Raw genomic sequence first — 19,870 nt, forward strand, 5'->3', positions numbered from 1 at the left:
ATGGATGCATGGATAAATGGATGGATGGATGGATGGATGGATGGATGGTGGATGGATGGATGGTTGTATGGATGCATGGGTGGATAGATGGATGCATGCATGGATAAATGGGTGGATGGAATGGTGGATGAATGGTTAGATGGGTGAGAGAATGGGAAAATAATGGATGAGAGTGCTGAATTCTAACCACTAGACCATCAGGAAATGAAAGTAATGGATGGATGGAAGGTGAGATAGATGGAAGGAGAGATGGACACGTGGAGAGTAAAGACTCCATGGGCTTGGGGTCTTTCAGACCTTCTCTCAAACCCTTCCCTCACCCTCAGCCTGACTCTCTTTGCCAAAATCTGCGAGAAGACAGTGCTGAAGCGGGTGCTGAAGGAATTGTGGAAGCTGGTCATGAACACCATGGAGAAGACCATCGTCTTGCCACCCCTCACTGACCAAACGGTGAGGCTCAGCAGGGGCCCAAGAGGACACAGGGGCCATCTCCACGGTGGGAGTCCAGAGAACTTGGTGCCTACAGGCTGCAGGGACGAGATCAAAGGCACCCAAGCTCAGAGAGCTCAGCCAAGTGCAAGGCCATCCATGGTTCTTAGAGTTCACCAGAGGTCAGGGTGGTCATTCAGAGGCCAGCATGGTCACACAGGACCAAGGATTCTCACCAGCACAAGGTCATTTGGAAGTTAGGGTTATTCAGAAGTCAGCTAAAAACAAGAGAGATCTTAGGGGACACTGAGATCAAACATGAAGTCAGGGATTATCTGAAGGTCAGAGACCACCCAGTAAACTAAAGTGTTGGTCTGAGAGGAAAGGTGGTGGTTTGGGGTCAAGGGCATCTGGAGATCATTGAGGTCTTTCAGGGGTTAGCTGTTTCATCAGAGGGCTGTGGGTCAATCAAGAGACCAAGGAGACATCATGGGCTTCAAAGCTCAAAGACTAGTAGAAAGGGAGCTCTGGTGGCCTAGTGGCAATAAGTTGTGCTGCAATCCTGAAAGCACATGGTTCGAATCCACCAGATGCTCTGCTGGAGAAGGAAGGGCAATCTCCTCTTGTGCCAGTCGGATGATTCGATGGTACACACAAAGGAAAAAAAAAACAAACCCATAGATCAACTGGCTTCAGGAGGTCAGCCAGAGGTCACAGAGAGCATCCAGAGGTCAAAGGCCATCTGTAGACCAGGAAAGTGCATTTGAGATCTTTCCAGAACGTAGACCAAGATCCTGAACCGGGGTGGAGGCTGAGGAAACCTGCTGATGGCTAGGGGTTGGAGACCTCGACATTACTGGAGGGTTGTGACTGGACAGGTGTCCCAGGTCCTGACCTGGGCTGACGTGGGGAGGCGTGGGAGGCTGATGACAGTGATGGCAGGTTGAGATCACCGCGTGGAACAGGAGGACTTTCGTGGGTGGATGGGGAAGACTCTGGAGGGCAAGGGACATGCGGAGGAGGCCAGGACTTCCCACCGCCACCACCTCCAGGGGGCTGGGCTGGGGCATGGGGTCCCCTTGGTACCGTCGTCTCCCCCTCCCACACCTTCCGGGGAGACTCAATGTGCCTTATTCCCCCCTCCCTCCACTGCCCCGCCCACACCACGGCTGACAGATGATCGTAAGTAGAGGCCCGTCTGTCCGTCTGTCTGTCCGTCCGCTCTATGTTCTGGACTCAGCCCGTCTCGCAGCTGCACCCCCCTCACCCAGCGCCCCCTCCCCACCCAACATCCCACCTTTGCCTAGATGTGCCTGTGTCTGTCTTGGGGCGGGGCATGGGGAAGGGCGGGTCTGGGAGGGAGGGAGGCCACGCCCACCACCCTGTCCACCCCCCACCAAGTTGCCAGTAAGGGGTGGGCAGCCCCCTCTGGCCCTTTAAAAAAAAATCTAGGGTCCTTGTTTACCTTTCCCACTCTCTTTAATGGGATCCACTCTCATCCTGTACTCAGATGTCCCCAGAATACTGGCCTCTATCTCCCAAGCCAAAGGAGGTGCAAAGTCAACTAGGCTCCTCTGAATTCTCCTTCAGGCCCCCCAAATGCTTTCACAGCTCTGGTCTTTGCTCCCACTTGTCCCTCCCCCAGAATCCCAGCCTTCAGCCTCTGTTCCTCCCTCAGCCCTCACCAACCCTGCCTCCCCAAAACACGCAGAGAATTCAGACATTCAGGTGCTCTGCTGTGTCAAACCATCTCATCGAGGGTCTTCCTCTTTCCCCTGGTCCTCTCCTTCACCAAGCATGATGTCCTCCTCCAAGGACAGACCCACCTGAAAACATGCCCTCGTAAGGTGAAGTCTCACCATCCCCGCATCTCAGGAACATTGGGCTGTACTTCTTCCAAGAAAGATTGGTTTGCTGTCCTGACAGACCGTATTCTTCACCAACACCACCTTCAAAGGCATCAGTGCTTTTGTTGTTGTTGATTGCCTTCGAGTCAAGCACAACTCATAGCGACCCTATGAACAAAAGGCCTGAAGCCCCTCTACAACTATCGACATTTATCAAAGCTCGTAAGAGTTTCCAGAGGCAGGTTATTTAGGAAGAGGATGCCACTCAATGCTTTTAGTCTTCTTTATTTCACATTCAACTTCCACATGGATATGGAGCATCTGAAAAACATCATGATTTGGGTCAGGTACAGTCTAGTCCTTCATCCTTGATGTCAGGCAGCATTGGGGTCAAATCCTGGCCCAGTCTCTCTCTCTCTCTCTCCCGCTCTGAGACCCTGTGCAGGTCACTGTACTTCCCAGCCTCAATGTCTGTCACTGTTATTATTAGTGGTGGTGATGATGGTGGTAGTAAAATGCAGACATGCACAGGGTAGAAGCAGGTCAGTAAAGGCATTTGAGTCCCTTCTTGTGGATGAAACAAAGATGTTAAAGATTTCACCTGGTCCGAAGTTTTCTGGGGCTCATCTCACTTCCACAAACAACCTTTCCCCCTAATCACCCGATGGCAGGGGGTACATCTACAGTCAACACAGACAGGGAGGGTGATGAGGAAATCCACCTTTCTTGATGACCTTCTGTGTGCCAGACTTTCTCAGAGCTGTGTCAACCCTTCATGACAACCCTTTGAATGAGGTGAAAATCCAATTCCCATTTTGCAAGACGAGGAAAGTGAGGATCAGAGAGGAGGAGTCATTTGCTCAAGGCCACATCATAAATAGAAACCAGAATCAGGATTCTAATTCAGGTCCTTCTGAATAAGGAGTCCATTTGATTTCTTGTTAAGCCAAGACCCTCATATGCATAGTAAACATTAATGGATTGGTTTTTGACAATGACTACTATTTCTCTCTAGGTTTGTGTTTTTCTCTTTCTGCTCTTTCTCTTTTATTCTTATTTTCTTTCTGTGTCTCTCACACCTTTGAAGAATCTATCAATACGGTACACACATGTTCCCCTGTGCCAGCCAGTCATCAGATCCCTGTACAGTACAGATGTCCCTTATCCCCCATGTCCCACCCTACACAGATGGCCGGGTTGATCACCCTGTGACGTTGTCTCTGCAGGGGACCCTCTTGAGAAAACATGGCAAGGGATTAGAAAAGGTAATGAGGGCCTTGCCCCCCTGAGGCCCAGAGCTCCAGTGTCTGGGTGTGCGCGTGTATGTGGATGTCTGTTGTGTGCCTGGAAGGCCAGTGGAGAGCATGGGTCCCACAAAACCAGAAATCAATGACAAGGGGATCCCCCAAGCACACAGCTTGGAGTGTGGGTGCAGGGGTAAACAAACAGGTGTGCACAGACAGCTCCCACCCTCTCATAGCAATACCCAAGGGGCTCGTCCCAGCCTGGGTCTGTGAAGTGCTCAGACGCTGCTGGACCACTGCGCCGGGCTAGGGCACGTGTTGCTTTATGTGGACTTTGTTCTAATGACGATTTGCTGTAAGGAGATGGGAGAGGCAGCAGCTCCTAGATGTTGCCCTATTAAGCACAAACCTGCCGACCTGTGTACACACGACAAATGAGATCTCAGCTTCACGATAGGGGTCCCCCACTCACTAGGCCAGCTCTGTGGGTGGCACATCTACAGCAGTCACTGGGCACATAAGTGTAGGGCGGGAGGAGAGTGTGTAGGGGTGTGTGTATGTGTGTGTGTGGCTGTGCTCACATGTGTGAGTGCTTAGGAGTTCACAAGCATATTTTGGTTGTTCTGCATATGTGTGTGTTCAGTTCTGTGTTGGTCTGGTTGTGTGTGTGCATGGCATGTCTGCACACACGTGTGGACTTGCCTGGGTGCGTCTGTGTTGTGTGTCCTGGATCTATCTGTTAGTATGTTTCTTTCAGAGTCAGGCTGGGGAAAGGCCTTGGGGATTAGGGGAAGGGAGACCGAGCCCCCTCTCCCCTCTCCCCATCCCCAAGGGCTGTGGGATTGAGCCACTCGTCCCCAAGTGAGGGGCTCAGTCCAGCCTCCTGGGCACCTCCAGAGTACCCTGGCAGTCCAGGAGTCTGTCTCTGAGCTCCCCACCAAGGGGGCAAGAGGAGTTGCCCACCTGGGGAGGGGACACAGGACCTGGGAGGGAGCTTAGGGGCTGGAAAGTGGGACTGTACTCTGATGGGGTAGGGAAGTGCCAGTGTCCCCCTAGCGGCCACTGGAACGCTGACCTCCGGCTGATTCTCTCCACAGGGCAGGGTGAAATTGCCAAGCCACTCAGACGTAAGACCAGCCTCTCACTGTCTGTCTGGCTCCTTCCCCCACCCCCATCCCACCCTGTACCCCTTCCTGCCTTTGTGGTCCGTGCCGTCCGGGGCCCACTGTGAACCTGTCTGTCGGTCTCTTCTTCCTTTGTCTGTCTGGCTTGTTCGTGGGGTCTGGTGGGCAGGGGGTGGTGGGTGAGGAGGAAGGCATCCTCACTGGACTGCAGGTGGGTGCAGCAGGGGAAACTGAGGCCCAGACAGCTGGGTTTCCAAGTAGCTTTACCGTGTGAGACCTTCAAGGAATTGCAGACAAGAAATGCGAATAGAAAGATCACTATCCTACCAGTAGCTGTGGCAGACTGATTAGCTCTGAGTTTATCAATGGAATTCCAAATATCCCAGCTGTAAATGTCTCCTCCCTGCCTTGCTCAGTTCAGGAACCCCCCTGAGCACCCCAGGACCAGAAATGTAAGTTACCTGGCTATACTTGATCCCACCACACTTCCAAGTTTGTATTTCGATTATCCAGAGGTGGAAAGCAAGACACAGAAGAGATGAGCTCAGGCACATGCATACAGCCTAGGAGGTGATGATAGAAGAAACAGGGAGGGGACAGGACATGTGTCTGCCAGGCTGAGACCCTGTCTCCTTTAGCACCACCTTCAGAAATTACACCAAGTGATAGCATTGAACACTACAGGTGAGACATCGCAAAAAAGTGAGGATCAGAGAGGTTAAGTTCCTTCCCCACAGCCACACAGCAGGACTAGATTTTTTTTTTTTTGGCTAGAATTTGAATCCAGGTTCAATGGGCTGTAACCACAATTCCATCTTTGTGGTGTCTGTTTTGGGGAGGAGGGGGAATGGGGATTGATGTGTGGTTTTAGAGAAAGGAATATTCTTCCTTTAAAAGATCATATTAACAGTAGTAGTCCCAGATTCCTGGGTCATTTCGTTCCTCAAGGAAGGATGGTCCCATGAGTGGGCAAAGGGTTTCAACAGTCGTTTCCCAAAACCCCATACTATCATGTGGTTTTCCCCAGTGTTCCTCTCCTGCAAAACTCCACTCCCTCTACACACCACCCTTACCTCTGGGGTCCCATCCTAACCCACTGTCCCCCAAAACTGTCCATTTTGTTTCTCTGATCCTACAAACCTAGGGTGATGGTGGGGTTGTGGTGGTAAGCAGAGTTCCCATGGGCCTGAGGTTTTAGGAGATGAAGTTATCACCTCCTTCACAGCACTTCCTGGGGGACTCCAGACCCTCTGGGGACACTGCCCTGTCCGGAGACTTTGGACATGGACCAAGAAGGCGCCCAAGGCTGGGGAATCAGCCAGGTGCTTGGGGACTAGGCTGGCAGGACCCCTGCCCTCATTATGCTATGTCTGTTGTTATCCACAGGGAACTCAGATGATCTTCAATGCAGCCAAGGAGCTGGGTCAGCTGTCCAAACTCAAGGTGAGGCCAGAGGGGCAGGTGCAAAGTCCAGCACAAGAGGAACATTCTAGGATGATGACATGGTCTGTAGGCGGAAGGGACAGAGTCCCAATTCTGACTGACACAGCACAATTTATTGAGTCTAAAAGGGTTTTTGGTTTTGCCTAGGTTTTTAGTTTTGTTTCATTTTTTTAATGTTGGGAAGAGATACATGGTTCAGCTTCAGATACAGCTTGATCAAGGGGTCTGCCTTTGCTACCTAGTGCTGTTGTAATAGGAATTTTATTTTTCTCACAGTTCATGAGGCTAAACATTCATACTCAGGGCATCAGCTTTAGGGGAAAGTGCTCCAAGAAGATGCTTGCCTCTTTCTGATTCTGTGGCCCAGCATTCCTGGCTTCCCTGTCAATCTCCAGGCTGAATCTCTCTGCCCCTCTTTGTTCTTCCTAGTCTTATCTGCCCTTTCTAGAACTCAAAAGTGAGCAGGTTTAAGACCCACTTTGCTGATAAAGGTCTCATTAATATAACTAAAGAAACTTTTTTCCCCAAAAGGATCCCCATTAGTACAGGTTTTAGGATTTCAGCATATTGGGGTGGGGAGTGAAGGACACAATTCAGCCTAGAGCTGGGTCTCACGTCATTGTTGTTGAGTCCCAGCATTCAAAGCAGGTGTTCTGGTAGTTTTCAGAGGTTTTATATCACACCCAAGGAGACTGCCCATCTTTCTTCCACGGAGCTGCTGGTGGATTCAAACCAGCCACCTGTAGCTTTGTTACAAAACTTCCTACAGACTAGGCCAGGGCACACCTCACGTGTTTTCAACACATGTTGAGCGCTGTCTCCCAGTCACATGCCAGGCTCTGGGAGACAGTGATGAAAAAACAGACCCAGCCTCAAACCCCTCAAAGTGTGAAAGGAAAAAGCTTCCCCCCACTACAAGCCAGGTCTTCAAGGCGAGGAGGCTCTCCCCACCCACCTCCTTTCTCCAATCATCCAGGACCATATGGTTCGAGAAGAAGCCAAAAGCTTGACCCCAAAGCAGTGTGCGGTTGTTGAACTGGCCCTGGACACCATCAAGGTAAGAGCTCCATCCCTGTCCCTCCTAGGTGCAGTGAGCACTCATTCCACCTGGAAATGGACATCTGTGGGGTCAGGGTTGGGATAAAGAGAAGGAGCGAGACTTGGGGAGCCCAGGGAGGGAGCAATTAGGTTTCCTGGAAAGGGGATGTGCAAAGAGGGTTTTGAGGAGTACGGAGGAGTTTGTCAGGCAGAGGGGGACATGTGCAAAGACCCTGAGGCAAGAATGAGAGAGTGGAATCTAGCTTCAATACTTAGCGCTGCCATAGAATGCATCCTCAACTCTTTCTCCCTTCTCCCAGCAATACTTCCACGCGGGCGGCGTGGGCCTCAAGAAGACATTCCTGGAGAAAAGCCCAGACCTCCAGTCCCTGCGCTATGCGCTGTCCCTCTACACCCAAGCCACCGACCTGCTCATCAAGACCTTTGTGCAAACACAGGCGACCCAGGGTAAGAGTGCCCGGGACGGCTGGACATGCCTCCAGCACGCAGGCGCAGTCCAGCCTGCAGACCTCTCAGCCTGCTGCCCAGCCTCCAGTCTACACGGCCACCACTGGCTCGCCCTTCCGTGACGTCACGAACCCGGTAGTAATTGCCAGTTTCCGAGCACTCGAGCACTCGGGAGCCCTGTGATGTTGAGGGGCCACTGAGCGATGGACAGGCCATAGGGGCGTCATAGGGCCTGTGATGTCACACGATCTGGGCGTGATTATGTCCTGGGAAGGTCTTGACGTCAGTAATAGACAAATTAGGGAACGCGGGAGCGGGGAGGGGGAGAAGGACAAGACCATAAAGTCACTTGGTTAGGGACTGTTAGCTCTGAGACAGGAGGCAACTTTGACAGACTAGGCATTGACATACCCTGGGCGGAGCCTTTCATCATTGGCTCGGGACGTGATTGACAGTTCAGGGAGGGATCACTTTGATGACCAATGAGTGATTGACAACTCTTAGGGGCTGGATGGGGTCAAAGGATCACGAGTGGTAGATAGATTCTGGGAGGTTGGGGTGGGGACTTCTAACTTCACTTTAACTGTGATTTTTTGGAGCCAGGAATGTTGACTTGCTTAGGGAGAGATTTCTGACGTCATGTGGTCTAGGAATAAGTGACAGCCCCAAAGGCAGTAAGGCCTTCAACCTGGAGGGTGGATCCACCGGGAGACCCTCTTTCTCAAATTCTTCTCTTTCCTTCTACCTCTGTCTCTTGCCCCTCTGGGGCTCCCTCGCAGCCTCTGGACCTGGGGGGCTCGCTCCCTGGCTCCTCTTTCTCCTCCAGAAGGCGCTGACCGCAGGGAGGGCGAGGTGCCCAGGATCTGGGAGGCAGGGAGGGCTGAGGACAGCCTCGCCACCTGGAGCGCCCCACCCCTTCTCCTGGGGTTCTTCCGGCGCCACACTCCTGCGCTCAGCTCCTCGCCCCCAGTCCTCGCTGCTTTTAGTGTCACTGGCATCACCCAGAGCGGGAGGCCGTCTGTCCGTCCGTCTGCCGCTGACGTTTCTCTCTCTCTTGTTTTTCCTCCCTCTCACTCGCCGACCCCTCCGCGCCTCCCCTACTCCCCGCCACGCACTTGCCCCTCCATCCTCTTCTCGCTCGTCTCTCCGTCTCTCCGCCCTCCCCTCCCGCCTCTCTCCTCCCCCCAATTAGTCCATGGTGGCAAAGGGACTAGGTTTACCCTTAGTGAAGAAATTTATCCTGAGAAGGGTACGTGCCTCCGCCGCCCGCCCGCCCGCCGCGCCCGGTGCCCGGTGCCTGCGCCCTTCCCGGCCCCCTGGCTAGTAAAAGGCCCGTCCTTCCGTCTCCCAGGCCCGCGCGGATCAGGACCCGCGCCGAGAGGCCACAGCTCGAGGCGAAAGGACGGCGTGCTGGTTCCACCAGGGGAAGGAGAAGCAACCAGAGTTGATCTGGTTCTTCCTCCGCGCCTGAACCAGCCACATGTGTGGCTTGGCCTGCGATCTGGGACCAGTGGCCACTTCCCTGAGCCTCAGTTTTCACGTCTGTGAAATGGGAACTGTCATGAGATTACTTTTAGTCTTAGACTAGTTCAACTGAGAGTGGCTTGGAGCATGAAATAAATCCACAACTCTTAGATGGTATAGTGGGTAAGGAGTTGCATTGGTCCAAGGGAGAAAGATGGGCAGTTTCCTCCAGTGTGATTATTAGCCTCTGAAACTTAGCTGGAGGGTCAGCTATGAGTAGGGTCTGATTCAACGTCTATGGGTGAGAATATATAACTCTCACCAGGAAACCCTGGGTGGCACAATTGTTAAACCCAGTTGTTGCTAACAGGAAGATTGGCAGCTCAAACCCACGCTCAAGTGCCTTGGAAGAAAGGCCTGGTGATCTGGTGCCTTGAAAACCTCTGGAGCACAGCTGTACTCTGTACTTGTGTGTGGAATTGACTCCACAGTAATTAACAGTAACAGTATTATCACTATACTTGATGCCACTTTCCTCAAAATGGAAAACAGGAAAATTTCTATCTGAGCCCACCTCTGGGAGTATAGGCTAAGAATTGTCTCAAAAATTCATCTCTGCTTCCTCATGATGGGGTGTGGCCCTTCACAGATAAGGTCACTGAAGTCTCAGAGGAGTTTAAGCCACTTGCCCCTGGAGGCTTCCTTGTGAAAGCCTGGGGACCGGGGAGCGGGGAGTGGGGATGAGCAGCCAGAAAGACCCATGAACGGCCCTTCCCCTTGGAGCCAGCAAAGCATGGGATGGGGGTGCCCAGCACTGCCCCCCTCCCCCTTCTTACTAGCTTTGGCCTTGGTCTGACCCCTCACCTGACCCACCACTGTCCAACTCCACCCTGGCACCCCCAGTCTGGCCCGGATTGAGCTTGCTGCAAAGCATCAGCCTGGGGGGAGCGATGAGGCTGAGCATGCGACTGGTGGGGGTGGGTGGACGCCTGAGATGATCCAGAAGGTGGCTGGGGGTAGGCAGTGAAGATGGGGTGAAGATCACCCCAATACTTGGATGATGGGGGGGTCTCCTGGCCTCTTCAGCCCCTAGCCTCAGTCACTTCCCAGTCCAGTGAGAGGTAACCTGGATCAACCTTGGACCAACCTGATCCTCACCCCTAACCCGACTTGCCCCCATTCCTCTCCTTATGCATGTGGGCTCCAGGTGTGGGAAGCTGCCTGGGGGCTGGTAGGGGGCTGGATGGAGGTGCTGGTGGTCACAGGTCCCTAGTCTCAGCAGAATGCCTTTCCTAGAGTCACAGAGGGAGGGTTGGGGACCTAGACCATTAAGTGCCCTTTTACAGACCAAACAATCTGGAAATTTGTAATAGTAAGAAACAGAAGGAAGTCTCACCCTCCTTTAGACAAACAAGTTAATTTGTTGTCTCTAGGACTGAAAATAGGCTAGAATCAGGAATAGCTTGATCTAGAATCTCTGAAAGTACCATTGCCCATTGGTCCCATTAAATAACAGAGTCTAGGGCACATTACACACATTTCAAGAACGATTTTGAGAGTAAACCCTATTCCTGCAGTTATTTGGGAGCTTGGCACTCAAGAGGACTTTAATTTGAAAATAGCTGTCTCAAATTGGGACCTTTGGGGAAATGAGATCGAGTCTGGGAAGTTGTTGTTTAAGCAAAAGCAGGTACTTTCAAGGTGGTGCCAGGGTTGTATTGGGCTATGTGTCATTCTTTCCTTTGTAATAGGTCCAAGGATCCTTGGGAAGCTCTGGTGGCCTAGTCTGCAGGGGACTGAGCTTTTACCCTAAACGCCACAGCTTTCTGACAGTTCAAATAAACTAGCTGTTGTGATAGAGAAAGATGATGAATCTCTTCCTGTGTGATTTATAGCCTCCAAAAACCCACTGGAAGGTTAGCTATGAATTGTTTCCAATCCACGAAGATCTTTACATTACATAATAGAAGATGTCAGGAAGCAGTTGTTTGAACAGAACAAGGAAACACTGCATGAAAATAAAAATCAAAATCAAGAAAGGAATGCATCAGGAATGTGGCCTTTCTCGATACCTTTTCAATCTATATGTGGACTAGACCATTCAGGAGGCGGGACTTTATGAGGTGGAATGTGACATCAGGATTGGAGGAGGACTCTTCAACAACGTACACTATGCAGATAATACAACCTTGCTCACTGAAACTGAAGAGAATATGAAGCATTTGCTGCAGGAGGTCAAGGACTGTAGTCTTCAATATGGATTGTATCACAACACGAAAAAAACAAAGATTCTCACCACCAGGACAATTGGCAGTATCATGATAGATGAAGAAGAGATTGAAGTTGTTCACAATTTCATCTTGCTAAGGTCTGAAATTAAAAGTCTTGGCACCAGTAGTCAGGAAATCAAAAGATGAGTTGCTTTAGGAAAATCTACTGTCAAGGATCTCTCCAGAGTGCTAAGGAGCAATGATGTCAGTCTAGAGACTAAGGAGCATCTGATCCAACCCATGGTCTTGTCAATTACTTACTATGCACCTGAGAGCTGGACAGTGAGTGGCCAGGAATGACAGAAGAAGAATCAATGCCTTTGAGTTATGGTTCTGGAGAAGAGTATTGAACATACACCGTGGACTGCCAAGAGAACAAACAGGTCTGTCCTGGAAAGGGTGAAACTAGGTTGCTCCTTGGAGACAAGAATTGTCAAACTCAAACTCTGCCTCAAACACTTTGGGTATGTTGTCAGGAGAGACCAGTCCTTGGAGAAGGACATCATGCTTGGAAGAGTAGAGAGTCAGCACAGGAGAGGACCCAGGATGAGATGGACTGACACAGTGACTGTGGCAATGGGGTCAGGTGTGTCAGAGACATTAGATTGACTCAAGATACGGCAGGGTTCACAGGGTGGCTAAGAGTCATAGTCACTTCGACAGCTCATAACAAAACCAGAAGATTACAAAGGCGGCTGCAGTGGTCCACATGAATGATAGTGGGTGCTGGATCAGGATGGAGGCCAGGCAGGTGGGTCAGATTCTGGATATGTTTGGAAAGGAGATATAGCAGGATTTGCTAGGGTATCAGAGCTTTACTGAGTCACTGTATTGAAAGGAATTGGCAGACACGGAAGAACTTCATGAAACAACGTATGAGCAAGAGCCTATGGTGATGAAGGAAGAAGTTCAGGCTGCTTTGAAGGAAATAGCAAGAAATAAGGCCCCAGAAATAGATGGTATACCAATTGACATATTTCAGCTAACAGATGCTGCCCTGGACGTATTTACCAAGTTGTGCCAAGAAATCTGGAGAACAACCACTTGGCCAAGTGACTGGAAGAGATCTTTATTTGTTCCCATTCCAAAGAAAGGTGACCCAACAGAGTGTGGAAACTATAGAACAATATCATTGATTTCACATGCAAACAAGATTCTACTGAAGATTATACAAAAACGACTGAAATAGCACATCATCAGAGAACTGCCAGAAGTCCACGCTGGGTTTAGAAGGGGTCGTGGTACTTGGGATATTGTAGCTGATGTTAGCTGAAAGCAGGGAATACCAGAGGAATGTCTATCTGTGTTTCATTGACTATGCAAAGGTGTTTGACTGTGTGGACCATAACAAACTATGGCTGACTCTGAGAAGAGTGGGAATCCCAGAACACTTGATTGTGCTAACACGAAACTTATAATTTGGACCAAGAGGTAGTCATCAGAACAGAGCAAGGAAACATTGCATGGTTCAAAATTGGGAAGGGTATACACCAGGGATGTGTCCTGTCTCCATACCTTTTCAACCTATATGCAGAACAGATTGTCCGGGAGGCTGGGCTCTATGAGGAGAAATGTGGGGTCAAGATTGGTGGAAGATCTGCGTTATGCAGATGAAACAACCCTGCTTGCTGAAACTGAGGAGGACCTGAAGCACTTGCTGCAGAGGGCCAGGGCCTGCAGCCTCCATTGTGGATTGAGGCTCAATGTCAAGAAGACAAAGATTCTCACCACAGGACCAATTGGCAGCATCAGGATGGATGGTGAAGAGATTGAGATTGTTCACAGCTTTAGTTTGCTTGGCTCCACAATCAACACTCTTGGCACCAGCAGCCAGGAAATTAAAAGACGTATTGCAATGGGAAAGTCTGCTGTTAGGGACCTCTCCAAAGTACTGAAGAACAATGGTGTCTCTCTGGAGACTAAGGTGCGTCTGATACAGTCCATGGTCTTTGCTGTCACTTGTTATGCATCAGAGAGTTGGACAGTGACTAAGGAAGTTAGAAGGAGAATTGATGCCTTTGAGCTGTGGTGTTGGAGAAGAGTATTGAGGGTACTATGGACTGCTAGGAAAACAGATTCAGCCTGGAAAGGGTTAAACCGGGTGGCTCCTTGGAGGCAAGGATTCTGAGGTTCCATTTAACATACTTTGGACATGCTGTAAGGAGGGACCAGTCCTTGGAGAGGGACATCATGCTTGGGAAGGTGGAAGGACAGCACAGGAGAGGAAGACCCTCTATAAGGTGGATTGATTCAGTGACTGGGGTAATCGGGATGGGTGTATCAGAGACAGTGTGATTGGCACAGGACAGAGCAGAGTTTAGGGCTGTTGTACAGAGTCATTATGAGTCGCAAGCGACTCAATGGCACATAACAACAACAACATCAGAGCTTAGGGAGAAAATTAAAGCAAATAAAGGGATCAGGACCCAGGTATGGGGAGAGGTAAAATGGAGAAATTATTTCCTGACTGATTTTGGACCTGACCGAGATGAAATTGTTAATTACCTCAATCTTTCTCCATCTATCATAATGTTGCCTATCGGCCCAGAGGTGAGAATCTTTGTTTTCTTAATATTAAGATGCAATCCATATTGAAGACTGTAGGACCAAGGAGAAGGAATGCCTAATACTGTAGGGTAATAACCTGAAAAATGTAGCATCAGAGTCGAGAAAAGAAATTGAGTCATAAGAAGCGAGAGTAGCAGTAGCTGCTAAATTGATGACAATAAGACAACAGAGAAAGGGAGGCAGATGGGTTAAACCCAGAGAGACTAAGATATCTGCCCAATATCACATTACAAGGTGGTTAAAGGCCAGGATTCTTGTTCCCTGCAAGAGCATCGGCCCTACCACCTCGCCCTCAGCGCCACTCTGTTGGGACTGGTGATGACCTGGGAGGGACCACCAGCACACACATGGTGGGTAGGGGGCAGTCCTGGTCCCTCCTGGTGGGTGGGAGGAACGGAGCTCATGCCAACCATCCTCCCCTGCACCACCCAGGCTCGGGTGTGGAAGACCCTGTGGGTGAGGTCTCCGTCCACGTTGAGCTCTTCACTCACCCGGGAACCGGAGAACACAAGGTTACAGTAAAAGGTGAGTGGCCTGAGGAAGGGGCAGAGGTTCAGGCGGCCTCCGTCAGAACTTCACTTCTGGGCCAGAAACTCAAACTGACTTAAGCTAGGCAAAAAAAGAGAGAGAGAGAGAGAGGAAAAAAAAAAGAATCCCACCAAAAAAACCTCAAAGGCAAGCAGCTGGAGCCCACCAGCTGCTCTGAGGGAGAAAGAGCGCCATCTCCTCCTGTGCGATTTACAGCCTCTGAAAACCCGCTACAGGGTCAGCTATGAGTCGGCTCTGACTTAATGGCAATGAGTTGAGTGTGTTATTTAAAATACAGGTTGGGCTATTGTAGCCAAGCCCTAAAACCACAATCCTTGAGACAAGATAGAATTTCCCTTTCTCTGGGCTGTCCAGCTGGTTAAGCACCTGGGAAGAATCCTATGGCATCCCCGGGGCTGCTAGGAGTTGGAGTAAACTCTCTGGCAACTGATTTCTTTTTCCCTGTGGTAAAAAAATGCAGTGAGTCCAGAGGGGACTTCGCAGATCTCCTCCATTTTTTTCTTGACTTTTACCCCTAATGTACTTTCCTTCTCTTTAGGGTCTCAGAGAGTTCAGTCCCACCCACCCTTCCAGCCTACAGCTAAGAGGCCAATATTTAGGACAGTGTCCTTTTTTTTTTTTTTAAAGCCATAACCCTGCAAGTTTTTCTTTCCCTTCCTCTCACATCTCATTGGCCAGAACTCACACCACCACACCTAGCTGCAGGGGTTGCTGGGAAATGAGTCGTTGTTTCAAGCCAGTTTTGAAAACCATAGAATTTAGGTCTGATTTAGGGACCCTGACTAGTCTTACCCTTTTCTTTCCCGGACAGTGGTGGCTGCCAACGACCTCAAGTGGCAGACTTCGGGCATCTTCCGGCCATTCATCGAGGTCAACATTATCGGGCCCCAGCTCAGCGACAAGAAGCGCAAGTTTGCCACCAAATCCAAGAACAACAGCTGGGCCCCCAAGTATAACGAGAGCTTCCAGTTGTGAGTTTGGGGTGCTTTTCAGAGACTATGGGAGAACCAAGTGAACTTTGAGAGCAAATAGACAAGAGGGTGTGACTGAGGGATCAGTGTATGGCAGGGGCATATCATGAGAGAGTGTAGGAATGAAGTTCAAGGTGGTTTTGGGACAGAGGTCAGCTTGAGGGCAGTGAGTGTGATAAGGGGAGGAAGGTGGGCAAGGTGGGTACCACTCTGTAAAGGCTTCTGCAGATGAAACATCAAGTCTAATGGGGGACATATCTGGGGCTGAAGACTGTGGTCGGGTTAAAGGACATGAGTGGCCACAATGGAAGGAGAGAGATTCAGGGATATGGAGCAAGACTGTGGGAATGGGGACCTGGGGACCTTGCCTGTTGGGACAGGTCAGCTGGGGGAGTTAGCTCTTGAGGATAAGAGTATGGCTTGGTTGAGGGCTTGAGAGTAGGCATCATGTGGTACTTGGGCAGAATCATGTACAGATGGAAGTTCCTGGAGCAGATAAGGATTGGGGGAATTTGGGGGGAAAAGGGAAAGATTTTGGAGCCAAGAATGAGGCTAGTAGGAGCTGAGGGTGAAGTTACCTTGAAAAGTGTAAGGATGGCATGGAGAGAGAGGCATCTGATCCCCTCTGCCATCACCAGGGAAGGGGAAATTAAGTCCACAGCCCACATGTGATTCCTTTAAAGCAGAGGTCAGATATCACTCTCCCTGCCAGTTTTTAAAAGCAATTGTCATTTTTCCCTGCTGAGTGCAGCAATTCATTGCAATGACCACACAGAACTCATGGGCCATGCTGTTGTGTACCTTCGAGTTGGAACCAACCTATAGCTGACCTTTTCCCCTAGACTACCTATAGCGTAGGGAAGTACCAGGTTACAGTTTAAAATCAAGAACAACTCAGGATAGTTCTTTGGACACTATAGCTTCTCAACTATGCTCCAAGGCAATCCTCTCCCTGGCCTTTGGCCCTCAGCTCCTCAGACTTCTTGGGCCAGCCTGGCTTCTGTCCTACTCAGGAAAATGTTAGCAACACTCTTTAGCTTCATCAGTAAGTGCCAGATGCAGCCCACTCCACCAACAAGCCTTCTGTCGAAGACACTCTGAATTTCTCCCTCTATGAGCCAGGAAACCCACCATGCCATCTCCAGCCAGTCACCTGATTCTCCCTCCTGCCACCATTTCTCTGTAGTTGCTTCTCAAAATATCTCACCATATATTTCAGCTCCTATTTTAAAGCTTTCTTTCTCCTGGTCCTACAAAGTTTTCACCCAGAGATCCTGGATCCAAAGAATGAGCTCTATTCCTGACTCTTCCTTCTTAGTGGTAGTGAGGTGCCCCTGCCCTTCTCTACGATAGCTCATTTTATGCTTAACAGGTTGGCAAAACTGACCACCCTCCTTTGAGAGCGTTCCACACAGTTATTTACACAGCAGTATCCTTGGAGTCAAGGATTCTGAGGTTCTGTCTAACATACTTTTGGACATGTTGTGAGCAGAGACCGGTCCTTGGAGAAGGACATCATGCTTGGGAGGGTGGAGGGACAGCGCAGGAGGGGAAGGCCCTCTATGAGGTGGATTGATTCAGTGACTGGGATAATCGGGATGGGAGTGTCAGAGACAGTGTGATTGGCACAGGACAGAGCAGAGTTTAGGGCTGTTGTACATAGGGTCGCTGTGAGTCGCAAGCGACTCGACGGCACATAACAACAACAACAACATAGTCCATAGGGAGTTGTGTTGCTAATCCAAAGGCAGCGGGCACTTTTCTGGCAGTTCAGAGCCACCAGCAGCTCAATAGAAAAATGAGCAGTCTCCTCCCATGTGATTTACAGCCTCTGAAAATCCACTGAAGGGTCAGTTGTGAGTTGATTATTATTCAATAGAAATGAATTTGAGGTGGGGCTTTCGTTGTGGTTTTTGGTTTTGTTTTGTTTTTTAACCTCACAAGGATGTCATGCACCTTTTTTGCATGATGAGAAAGCTGTCCATTCCTTTGGTAAGCTTTAAAAACCTCATTTGCATAGCCCCACCCAGTCACCGATGGGAGTTAGAAGTCCATGGTGAGGAGGGTCGTGTGAAAGCAATCCCTAACATAGTGGAAGGTGAGATTCCTAGAGAGCAGGGGTAAGTTTGAGTCTAGAGGGAACTGCGTAGCTGGGGCCATAATCAGTCAGGGTGTATTGGGGAAGGATTAGGGTCAAAAGCAGGGTCCCATAAAGTGGTTCTTTGAATCAGATGTGATCTTTATAGCGTGTTAAGAGCAAGACTAACATTGGGGATGCTTGGGGGGGGGAAATGAGTAAAGAAGGGGTAAAGGGGCATCAGAGTGAGGACCAACTGAGGAGGTCGTGTCTCCTGGGGTTCAAGAATAAATTGGCCCGGATGGTGTTATTCTGGAGGGATTTCCTGGTCAGAGAACTTTGGGGGATAGGTCACATGGGGGAAAGCCCGGGAGTAGGAATTAAGGCTCGACTGGGGCAAAGGGACCAGGTGTTGCTTGGGTTTGGGAAGAGTAACTTCAGGACTTGCTTTGTAGAGGAAAAGATGAGGGAGAAGTATGGATGGGACCCCAAGAAGAGGGGGCAGGTGATCTGGAAGCAGCAGGGGCCTGGGGAGAGGTGGCCCAGAATGGGTGTCACCCAAATGAAAAAAGGAAAACCTTACAGGTCATGTGAGGAGAGAGTTGGTGTGGACAGGTTTGGAGGGTACTTGAGGCTCAGTTGAGAGTTTGGCTAGGGCTCCTGAATGGGCCATCTCGAGGTGGGGCAGGGAAGGCAGAGGGGCAGCCAGTGAAGGGCATGGATTCAGACATCTCCGTGTATGTGGTTTGCGTTTAATGAGGGGAGGGGTCCTTTTGGGGATAAACTTGGTTCAGCAGGAAACCATGAGTGTGTAGGCCGCCAGGCACATGTGATACTGTATGAGGTGGATGTGTGGCCACTCTTCAAATTTAAGAACTAGAATCTTCAGGAATTATGTGTGCCACACTCGAGGGCCCACAGGGTAAGTTACAAAGCAGGGGTCACGTGGAATGTGAATGTTGTGGGTGGAGGCATCCATCCTGGCATAGTGGCCCCTACAGTGCTGGTCCTCAGGGTCCCGGAAGGTGGCTGGCAGGTCATGCGGAAGAGAGGGTGTTACCAGGTGTGAGCAAGGCCATCTAAGGGGCGGAGGACAGTCTAAAGTGGGACAGTGATAAGGGTCAGGTGTCACTGGTGAGCATAGCCCAGCCAGGGCTGCGAGGTGACCTGGGTGAGGCAAGGTCTTAACGCCATGGGAAATGGGGTGTCAGTTCAGAGTGGGTGCGAGAAAGTTGTGTCCCCTGTATAGCCGAGGTCGGGCAAGTTTAATGGGGTGGGGCGTCAAGGCGGGGTCAGCCTAGAGTGGACGGGCACACGCCCCGGGGTGTGGTCACGGAGTGGGCGTGGTCCATTACGGTTTTCCCCGCCCCCCTCCGCAGCACCCTGAGTGCCGACGCGGGCCCCGAGTGCTACGAGCTGCAGGTGTGCGTCAAGGACTATTGCTTCGCGCGCGAGGACCGCACCGTGGGGCTGGCCGTGCTGCAGCTGCGCGAGCTGGTCCAACGCGGGAGCGCTGCCTGCTGGCTGCCGCTTGGCCGCCGCATCCACATGGACGACACGGGCCTCACGGTGCTGCGCATCCTGTCGCAGCGCAGCAACGACGAAGTGGCCAAAGAGTTCGTCAAGCTCAAGTCAGACACGCGCTCCGCCGAGGAGGGCGGTGCCGCGCCTGCGCCCTAAGGCGGACCTGGCAGGCGGCACTGCGCCTGCGTGCAGTGGGCGGGCGTGCGTCTGTGTGATGTGCGCGGGTGGGGGTGGTGCTGCGCGCCGGACTTCGGGGAGGCTGCGCTCTGACTCCACTGGGAGAGTGCGCGGTGCCCGCGCCCTTACTTTAGTTTTCCCTGTGGGGAATTGTGAGTGGCGTAGCCCCGCCCCTTCGAGGAGACCACGCCTTAGGGCGTGAGGAAGTAAAAAGCCACATCCCCTACTTGAGACCACGCCCCCAGCGTGGGAAGGGAGGAAGTCCCACCCCTTGCAAGAGGCCACGCCCTATAGGCAGAGCCCACGCCCCTGTCCCCTGGAAAAGCCATAAAGACGGGTCCTAAAGCCCTCGGGGCACCAGACCAGTTGCCAAGTATAGGGCTCTAAGGTCTTGGGCGAGGGACAGGGCTACCTGGAGCGCCTCTGAGGTCTTCAAGGGGCTGGAAGGCCAAGATGTTAGACTCCCAGGGCGAATTGAGACCCTTTGTATGTGCAAAAAATAAATGGGGTGGGGGGAGAGGGAAGTATAAGATTTCAAAAGCACATGCGCCTTCAGGCGCCTACAACCTGGGGACAAGTCTGGGGCACCCGCACCCTCCCACTCTTTGATGCGGGTTCCCTTGCCCTTCTCCCCTACATACCTAACCCTAGCACATCTTAGAATTCAGCCTACCCAC

At 51.1% G+C, this 19,870-nt stretch overlaps 1 protein-coding gene across 1 annotated transcript in view; it reads left to right on the forward strand.

The window, feature by feature from the left end:
- Positions 1–19,172, forward strand: part of UNC13A (unc-13 homolog A (C. elegans)) — a 62,128-nt gene extending 42,956 nt beyond the window's left edge. Inside the window, exons 35-45 of the mRNA XM_006898311.1 lie at positions 327–450; positions 1,606–1,611; positions 3,503–3,541; positions 4,618–4,647; positions 6,031–6,087; positions 7,064–7,144; positions 7,446–7,593; positions 8,786–8,842; positions 14,328–14,420; positions 15,256–15,415; positions 18,872–19,172. Of these exons, the coding sequence (XP_006898373.1) occupies positions 327–450; positions 1,606–1,611; positions 3,503–3,541; positions 4,618–4,647; positions 6,031–6,087; positions 7,064–7,144; positions 7,446–7,593; positions 8,786–8,842; positions 14,328–14,420; positions 15,256–15,415; positions 18,872–19,172 (1,096 nt within the window). The remainder of the gene's footprint in view (positions 1–326; positions 451–1,605; positions 1,612–3,502; positions 3,542–4,617; positions 4,648–6,030; positions 6,088–7,063; positions 7,145–7,445; positions 7,594–8,785; positions 8,843–14,327; positions 14,421–15,255; positions 15,416–18,871) is intronic.
- Positions 19,173–19,870: the final 698 nt, after the last annotated feature.

This window comes from Elephantulus edwardii, unplaced genomic scaffold (assembly GCF_000299155.1).
Source record: "Elephantulus edwardii isolate Elephantulus edwardi_28Jun2011 unplaced genomic scaffold, EleEdw1.0 scaffold00226, whole genome shotgun sequence".
NCBI classification, from domain to species: Eukaryota; Metazoa; Chordata; class Mammalia; order Macroscelidea; family Macroscelididae; genus Elephantulus; species Elephantulus edwardii.